The 9,821-nt window shown below is 41.7% G+C and overlaps 1 protein-coding gene across 1 annotated transcript in view; it reads left to right on the forward strand.

The window, feature by feature from the left end:
* Positions 1-9,821, forward strand: part of LOC138979684 (uncharacterized) — a 41,218-nt gene that overhangs the window by 9,864 nt on the left and 21,533 nt on the right. Inside the window, exon 3 of the mRNA XM_070352404.1 lies at positions 582-638. Within this exon, the coding sequence (XP_070208505.1) occupies positions 582-638 (57 nt within the window). The remainder of the gene's footprint in view (positions 1-581; positions 639-9,821) is intronic.

Genomic DNA, 9,821 nt, shown 5'->3' on the forward strand with positions numbered 1-9,821 from the left:
GGGCAAAAGATTGATGATAGTTTTGTTGAAGACCATCAGATTCTGTGGCAGTAAGTCCTAGACATTAGGCTAATGTTATGTCTTAATACTCTTAGTCTTACTGGTGTAGTTGTTCAAAGTAGGTTTTACTTTTAGTTAGCTTTCAGTATTAGGTTTAGGTTTTGGTTCAGTTTCTGATGTATCAGCTACATTTTGTTTTAAGTAACAGACGGATTTGGGAAAGAACTGTCAAGGGAAATAACTGTCAAGTTTGAAGTTAATGGGTTGTGGAAGTTTCTTTCCCTTGTTTTTTCTTGCTTTTCCATTGAAACACTTAGGCAAGCTACATGTATGTGATATTTCAGGCTTGCCTTTGAGCAGTGTTTCTATGGAAACAAGAGAAATCATTACTTTTCCAGATTAACCCACAACAACTTGACTGAGTTCTTTCTGAACATCATCTATTTGCAATTTTTGCATGTCCTGTTTATTGAATGGCAACAGGCTTGTTTTATTTCCATGTGTATTTCTGGCTACTGTTTGAGTTTGTGGCATTGTCAATCATCCATTGACTGTGCATCGCCTGCTTGTTTCCATTGCAGAGACCCAACGACAACATGATTGACATAGACGTAGAAACAGAGCGAAACAATGCTGTTGTGAGTACCATTCATTTTCATTTTTTCACCTGATCTTTTAATTTTGCTTGCTCAGAATTATACACAAACTTTAGAATTCTGCTGTTTTGTACCAGTAGAATGAGAAGTTACATTTTGCAGACTGATCAGATTTGAATTTTTGCTTTAGCATAGAATAGAAGTACAAAAGAATAAAAAGAGACCCAAAAAACAACAACGGGGAGTAGATATGTTCTGTCCCCCGGAAGTATGACTGCCTAAATCATTTTATCAGTAAATGGCATAAAAAAGACAATAAAACACATGAAAGCCCTCTGGGTGATGGAAGCAGTTTAAAAAAAATTTTTATCCTGAGGTTGTAGACTCTGAATAATCAGATTTAGATGAAATAAAAATTCCTTATGAAATGCGAGACAAGCAGAACTATTGGCTGGTCAAAGTTTATTAAACAAATTTACGATTTTTTTTATTGTATCTTGATTATCATTATCATTATGACATTATTATCATTATTCATTGCTTTGATTTTGCTAATTTTCTGATGCATGGCATTTTCCCTTCAATGTTTTTATTTGAAGCTATAGTGTTACTTGCTTGCATCCCTTTTACTTTAAGTTTAATCATTTTTGTGGGTGGTTTTTGTGTATGAACTATGATTTGTATGCAGGATTGGTTGTCAATTTGTGAATTATTTTCAGCTGATCATCTACAGGTTTGCTTTGTTTGTGTGTTGTGCAGACATGAAAATGTATTTTGAATTGTTTTGTGCTTTTTTCTTTAGCTTCTAGGTCAGTGCAGCTCTTTAAACTTTTATTCAGACTAGTAGCACTATTTCTAGAAAGTGCAAATCAATCCTAGTGGAGTGCGTAGTGCTTTTGGAAAGAACACCAAATTTAAGTGAGAGCAACAAATATTTAAGGCAGGTGGTGTGTGGTCCTATTTCACCTCATGTGGATGGATGGATTACATTGCAAGCAGGGCGGTATTTTTGGCGGTCAAAAGGGTAATCCCTTGCAACTACTTCAGTTTCACTTCAAAGGCAAACAAACTATGCACAAGACTGGAGGGGGAAAAGTTGTGTGTATCATGACAAAAGAGTGCACTGCAAGGCTTACCAGTTGAGACTTTTGAAGATTTGTGTGTGTGATGGAAGTGAGACACTGTCAATTGTGCGTGTTTGCACTTACACACATTCGTACGCACATGCGTGCGTACGTACACACACACACACACACACACACACACACACACACACACACACACACACACACACACGGTGACGTACATGCACACACACAAACGTGCACACACTCTTATACTCCTATTCAATTAATCTCAAAAACGTAAAAGGAGAAGGATCTAGTAGGCAGAGTGTATCAACTGTCATTGTGTAACATTTAACAAAAGAAGAAGAGAATAATGTTACTCGAAAACACTTGACTTTACATTCATGACCGAGTTTTAGTTTCTCAGTTGGCCTTTCTGGCTGAGGAGACTGTCACTTTTTACCCTAGCTCCATAGTCCCAGCAGTAACTTAATGTTGTAGGACATAGCATGGCTGTTTGCATAGCTGGAGCATAGCTTGCAAGGAATGACATAGTCAGCTATTGAATTTGTCCAATGTTTTCAGCAGTTTCAGATAAATTTACCTTAGAATGTGTGACTGCAAATACAAATCCATGTTATCTTTATTTGGGTCATTTGAATTGACAGTTTTACTCGTTGGATGTCGAATCGTGAAAAAAGTATCTCTGAAGTTATTTGGTTAAGCTCGAACTTTTGGAAGCCCCCTGTGGTTTTGGTGAAAAAGGTGTCCCCTTTGTCTCACATACTAGTTCACTAGTTGGTGTAAAAAAATAAAAAACAAGTCGCGTAAGGCGAAAATACAATATCCAGTCAAGTAGCTGTCGAACTCACAGAATGAAACTGAACGCAATGCCATTTTACTCGTAGCATCGTCAGGCCACCGCTCATGGCAAAGGCAGTGAAATTGACAAGAAGAGCGGGGTAGTAGTTGCGCTAAGAAGGATAGCACGCTTTTCTGTACCTCTCTTTGTTTTAACTTTCTGAGCGTGTTTTTAATCCAAACATATCATATCTATATGTTTTTGGAATCAGGAACCGACAAGGAATAAGATGAAAGTGTTTTTAAATTGATTTGGACAATTTAATTTTGATAATAATTTTTATATATTTAATTTTCAGAGCTTGTTTTTAATCCGAATATAACATATTTATATGTTTTTGGAATCAGCAAATGATGGAGAATAAGATAAACGTAAATTTGGATCGTTTTATAAATGTTTATTTTTTTTTACAATTTTCCGATTTTTAATGACCAAAGTCATTAATTAATTTTTAAGCCACCAAGCTGAAATGCAATACCGAACCCCGGGCTTCGTCGAAGATTACTTGACCAAAATTTGAACCAATTTGGTTGAAAAATGAGGGCGTGACAGTGCCGCCTCAACTTTCACGAAAAGCCGGATATGACGTCATCAAAGACATTTATCAAAAAAATGAAAAAAACGTTCGGGGATTTCATACCCAGGAACTCTCATGTCAAATTTCATAAAGATCGGTCCAGTAGTTTAGTCTGAATCGCTCTACACACACACACACACACACAGACACACACACACACACACACACACACACACACACACACACACGCACATACACCACGACCCTCGTTTCGATTCCCCCTCGATGTTAAAATATTTAGTCAAAACTTGACTAAATATAAAAAAAGAAGCAAAAAAGATCGTTTCCAAGGGTACACAAGCACGTGCTTTGTACGTTCTGCACTCCTACTGTTTCTAATTAGCGAAAAGTCGTTCATTGTGAGATCGTTTCAGTCTTGTTTTAGAACAGGCAACAGTTTCAGAAACCAATAGCAGTTATTTGTGTTAGAGCTCACAGTCATTGTGTAACAAGTTCCAAAGACATGTGAAGCCAGCGTTCTACTTGTAGTTCCGGAGTAGCAGCATAGTCCACTTAGTAGACCGAATAGGTTTCTTCTGTGTGTAGGCTTGCCTCCCAAACCCCTTGTGACTAAGGGGTGTGCTAGACCAAGAGGGGACTACTTTCTTCTTCGCTTCTTCTGTGTTTGCACTACGAGAAGGGGACACACACACACACACACGGGTCGGTGGTGGGGACACCTGTTTTTGTCCGCCAGCCCTTCCTGTGGAATGACGGTGTCGCTCGCTACCTGGAGAGCGTGTGTGTGTTTAAAGAGGGGTGGGGGCTAGGAAAACACTGAACCGATGAATGGGTGTAATACTTTTGAGGGTGGGTAGGAGTGGGGGACATTGAATCAGTCAATGGGGGTGCCTCGCGTTTTAAGGGGTAAGGTGTGCTCCCAAGGCAGAATTTAGGGGAAGGGGTAAAGGTTAATCCGTGAATCTTCGTTTCGGGACAGGCTTGGCAATGTGTCAGTGTTTTTTTGTTTGTTAGGGTGGTAGTCTAGAGCTGTGTGTGTGTGTGTGTGTGTGTGTGTGCGTGCGCGCGCAATCAATAGGGGGGGGGGGGGGGGGGCGTATCGGCGAGTCTCCGGTGTTAATATGAAAGTGTTGCGACGCTGACAACTTCACTCATGAATGGGATTTTATTTTGTATTTACATACCATACCTTTGGGTTATTTGTTAGGGTAACGTTTGCTCGTCATTCATAAACTACAGTTAAGGGATGTATGGCCGGGTTCATGTTCAAGTACCTGGGGATGAAAGATAGATCTCTGTTCCGCAGACTGTATCGCTGGAATGAGAGGGGTGTGTGTGTGTGTGTGTGGGGGGTTACATGCTTGATTAGATGTCCTTTTAAACAGACCGGTTGAATACCACCAGGTTTCAAGCTCAAAGTGTCTTCATTCTCGGGGAATTATTCAGTGGGACAACAAAATTCACCCTACCATCCGGCGTTTACTCTTTGAGTAATGCCAGAAATCGGACCAAAAGTTGCTGGTTAACGGAAACAGTTCGCAGCTGGTCGACAGTAATTTTCTCCCATCCAGCGCTACTGTGTAATCCGAGTAAAGACTATAATATGTGAGTAAAGCTAAGACAGTAATGTCTTGGTAAAGAGCCAAATTGTGTCGGTGTGTCCCCGTCCATGTCACGGCTGTCGCTGTAATAGGGGCGGTGTGAGGCAATAGTTTCCTGTCGTGATTTTGTCAGTCAGATGGCGGTGCCCCCCCCCCCCCCTCTCCCCTTACACACACACTCCTCCAGCCCTTCTTTGTGGCTTTTTGACAAGGAACGTTGAAGTCGTAGTTAGTATACATGTATTCGCTGTCAAAGGATCGTCGTTCTCTCAGTGTGGATCGCTTTTACTTCAGCGTTTGAGCAAAGCTTGAGTCATAGACTGCATTGTCGTAGGATTGACCCCTTCTGTGTGTCGGTGGATGCCTTTCTCGTTTAGCATTGGAGTTTTAGTCTGTTGTGGTGTCGTCACAGGAAAGAGAAAGGTGTGTGTGTGTGTGTTTTGAAAGTGTGTGTGGTTGCGTGCGTGCGTGCGCTGCTCTTCCCTTTTGCTAAATTAACTTTATTAAGAGGCTCTCCTTGGATTCATTGTAAGGACGGGCCCAAAGGCGTCTTTGAAAGGACTGTCCTTTTTGGCAAGCAATACTACAGTTGTTTGTTGTCCGTCACAGGTCTAGTCTTTACGTGTGGCGTGAGTTTAAGGATGGGTTTCACTCTCGGTGTATGAATAGACGACACTACGCGTCTATTCATCACGAGGTTATAATGCTACGTGTGATCGACATCATACATTTAGACTATCATTTTAAAGTTAGTCGGTGCAGTCCGTAGTGCAACTTCGATCACAGAGCTATGATTTATGTCTGTTGTACTGTGGAAGTCCACCCCCACCCGTACCCCCTGTTAGTGTTAGGGTCCCCGCGATTTAACACCTACCCCTTTTAAACCTTTGCTTTTTCTCAGATTTTCTGTTCATAACCTATGTAATTTTACCTCTGTTTGAAGACTCCTTCCTTTTTAGACCAGATTTTCTGTTCATAACCTATGTTTGTTTTTTTTTTTTTTGTTTTTTTTTTCTGTTCATAACCTATGTAATTTTACCTCTGTTTGAAGACTCCTTCCTTTTTAGACCAGATTTTCTGTTCATAACCTATGTTGTTGTTTTTTTGTTTTTTTTTTCTGTTCATAACCTATGTAATTTTACCTCTACAGTGGAACCCCTCACAACGACCCCCCTCTCTAATGACTACCCCGCCACAACGACCCTTTTTTTTTTTAACCGATGTGTTTCCTTATATAGTTGTCACCAGTGTAGCGACCACCCCGCTCTAACGTCTAAGGACCGACCTAACAGCTTGTGTAACGATTTTGTCAGACAAAGCCAAGACTCAGTCAGCGTAACGCATCACTGACAAACCAGTTATAACCGTCTTGCGTAAGCAAAGGCACTAATTAACTAACATCACAAACCAATCATCGAGAAAACAAACTCACGTGACCAACACACACCGTTCAATTCAGTCAGAATAGACAGTCTTTGCCGAAGAGCAGTGGAGATCGACATGGCGTCTACAAAGAAAAGAAAATATTTAACTCTCGAAAATCGAGTGAATGTTGTGAACAGACACAAAAAGGGAGAAACTGCCATCGCGATTGCAAAAAGTCTTGATGTTGGAAAATCGCAAATTCAAAGAATTATCCAACTCCAAGAAAACATTCTGAAAAAGGTGGGGAAGTGGTGACTCAAGGCAGTGAACGCACTCACCATGCACTGACATCATACGAAAGCAGCCACACAAACACAGCACAGAGGCAGAGGCAGGTGTGCAGATGCTTTGTGAGAATAAGCGTTGAAAACCAGTTTGAATAAAAAAAAACAGCAGATAGAGCCGCATGTCATAATCTTCCTTCTTGTCTGGCTTTATTGACTGCATGCCGATCTTGTGGCAGTGACTTTTCACTCTTCAGTCGGACTGTACACAAACCGCTCTCACTCTCCCTCACTGACTACCCTAAGCCCTGACAACTGATCCTTGGAAATTGTTTGGAAGAGTACACCTCTCTATTTCTCTCCAATGCTCTTCCTGCTGACTTCAGTGACACCGGACACCCCACTGAGTTTAGCCAGCTACCCCCCCCCCCCCCCCCTCTCTCTCTCTCTCTCCCCAGCCATGTACTGTTTGGTGCTGTGGCCAGAGAGGTGTCACCGGCTAATTGAGGCCAGCTGCACTGTTCACTCAGAGCAAAACTAGTTGACTGTGTCTAACTTTTGACAAAGCAACACAACTGAAGGGTTCACAGATTAGGTAACCGACTCACTGGTCAAGGCTGCAGGGAAACAAGAGTATCTTGTCAATGAAAGAGGTTACACACAGATACGCGATGCTGAGAACGGTGGCCGATTTTTCACTCTCTCTCTCGGAGGGCCTTCATCATTGCAGGGACTGCTGTAAAGAAATGCTTGCTCAGAAACTAACTCTTTTTGCATTGAAACATGCACCAGAACTGGTGGACACCATCGACAATGTCAAACATGAAATCGAAGCAGTTTGCTTGAGGAAACGGTCGTCAGCAACTCAAACTTCTCTGTTTTCTTTTTTTAAGAAAATCTGAGGTGACTTTCTTTGTGGCCCCGCCCCCTCCCTCTGTAAGGACCCCCCTCCATAAGGACCGATTTTTGTCAACATTTTCAAGGTCGCTAGAGAGGGGTTCCACTGTATTTGAAGACTCCTTCCTGTTTAGACCAGATTTTCTGTTCATAACCTATGTAATTTTACCTCTATTTGAAGACTCCTTCCTTTTTAGACCAGATTTTCTGTTCATAACCTATGTAATTTTACCTCCATTTGAAGACTCCTTCCTGTTTAGACCAGATTTTCTGTTCATAACCTATGTAATTTTACCTCCATTTGAAGACTCCTTCCTTTTTAGACCAGATTTTCTGTTCATAACCTATGTAATTTTACCTCCATTTGAAGACTCCTTCCTGTTTAGACCAGATTTTCTGTTCATAACCTATGTAATTTTACCTCCATTTGAAGACTCCTTCCTTTTTAGACCAGATTTTCTGTTCATAACCTATGTAATTTTACCTCCATTTGAAGACTCCTTCCTGTTTAGATCAGATTTTCGAGGTCTGAAAGGGAGGGGGGGGGGGGGGGGGGTAGGTCCACAGTAATGCCGGTGACATGTGTGACCTTGTGGTTTGGCGGGACATGTTTCATGTACTCTACCGGTAGAGCGTACATCATACGTCGTCCCCCATGCCAAAACTGACAGGTACGGAGTGTGTCCTTTTCAGGCCAAACTTTCACGCGATACTCGACACACTAACAAAGGTGGATTTTCTGCTTTCAAAAAGACATTTTGTTCTTTGAAGACTGCGAGATTAGTGAGAAGGAATAGCTTGTCTGTTTCAAAAAGTCAAAGTTGTTTTCGTTGAAGACATTGACTGAGAATGGATAGCTTAACTGGTCTTTTTCAGAAATTCACTGAGTTTTTTTATGTTTTGAGCAACGATTGTTTTTATTTTTAGTTCGTTTAAAATTGTTTATGTCTGTCTGGCTCTACAGTGGGGAGATGATGCGGCAAAACATGAAATAAATCGGTCTTTGAGTGTTTCTGTCTCATTCTCAAGGATAATGTGTAAGTCTGTAATACATAAAAAAGCGGCAGCCGCTTCAGTAGTTCAGCAAGGTTTTCACAAGGTCTTCAGCAAAGCTTGGTCAGTTTGATCAGATGTCATTATCCTTTAATCAGTTTGCGGTGATGTCACTAGATCTCAGTGATATAAGGCCAGTCTTATGAAGACTTTCTTTGTGTGTTTCGCGAGGAGAGAACGTCTGAACGTCAGCTTAAATCTGAGAGGGAGAGGGGGGGTGGGGGAGAGAAAGAGGGGGGGGGGGGGGGGGGGGGTCTAATGTGTAGCTGTGTAACTTTAGCCTGAGGTTGACAAAATCCTTTTGAATTGTATAAGGCCAAAAAAAAATAGGTGTGGTTAAGGTAACATAGCCAAAAAAAAATAGGGTAGGAAGGTAGGCAATCACTTTTTTTTAAAACTTTTTTTTCTAATGTGTACAAATTAAACCTACTTGACAGGGAAATAAGTGTGCGACTCGAGCGCTGTCGCTTTCATTGCGTTTTCTGCACTCGTTTTTTTCTTTTTTTTTTCTTTTTTTGACAAATATAATAAAAAGTTATAGGGTCGGCCCCTAAAACTAGGGTCGGTCGGGTTACCGTAAACAGACCTATTTTTTTTTTGGCCTAACCTCTACCACGGGGCTGCACTTGACTTGTCCGTTTGGTGCAAACGAAAACATACATTTACATAACCCCGTTCTTTTTTGGTCCCCAAAGTACAGGTGTGTGTGTGTGTCCGCATCGCATCAGCCACCTTTTTACCTTCCCCCAATCCCCATTCTCCGGACCCCTCGCACACCATAAACATTGGTATGCGAAACCGTACCCTTTGCCCTTGTTGACTGCAGGTTTTAGAGGCGATCTTCTTGAAGCAAACAGTTTTGGGTAGATGCGGAGAGTTTGATGGAGCATTGGCTTTTCTTTCACTTTTTTTTCTCTCTCGAGTGGCTGGATTCTTCTGCTTTGTTGTCTTGAGCGAGAGGTGCAGTGGTTGAATGAAGTAAACTATGTTGGAGTGTTTGCTGCACTACGCTTTTACATGGCACGCACAAGAAGAGGGGAGGGAGAGGTTGGGCTCCATTCATGGAGAGAGAGAGAGAGAGAGAGAGAGAGAGAGAGAGAGAGAGAGAGAGAGAGAGAGAGAGAGAGAGAGAGAGAGAGAGAGAGAGAGAGAGAGAGAGAGAGAGAGAGAGAGAGAGAGAGAGAGAGAGAGAGACACACACACACACAGACTCTTCACATTAATACATTCCTTTAGTGCATGGACACTTTTTGGGGGAGGGGGGGGGGGGGTTGAAACATTAGCGCGGCGTTGGTGCATGTTGCGTGTGTGTTAACCGAGACACAGATAACTCCTATCAGGAATGTGTTCGCCTGATAAGATATCTTGTATAGATCTTGTTTGCCTGTTTTTCAGCAGATAGCAACATGTGGAGTTGGGAACTTAAAATTGGTTTTGATAACTTTGAGATTTTTAAACTGTCAGTTAGTGGTTAGCTGTTTTTGCTCTTGCCTGCATTTTGTTGTTTGTCAGTTTCATGAGAGAGAGAGAGAGAGAGAGAGAGAGAGAGAGAGAGAGA

The sequence above is a fragment of the Littorina saxatilis genome, linkage group LG11, assembly GCF_037325665.1.
Source record: "Littorina saxatilis isolate snail1 linkage group LG11, US_GU_Lsax_2.0, whole genome shotgun sequence".
Lineage (NCBI taxonomy): Eukaryota > Metazoa > Mollusca > Gastropoda > Littorinimorpha > Littorinidae > Littorina > Littorina saxatilis.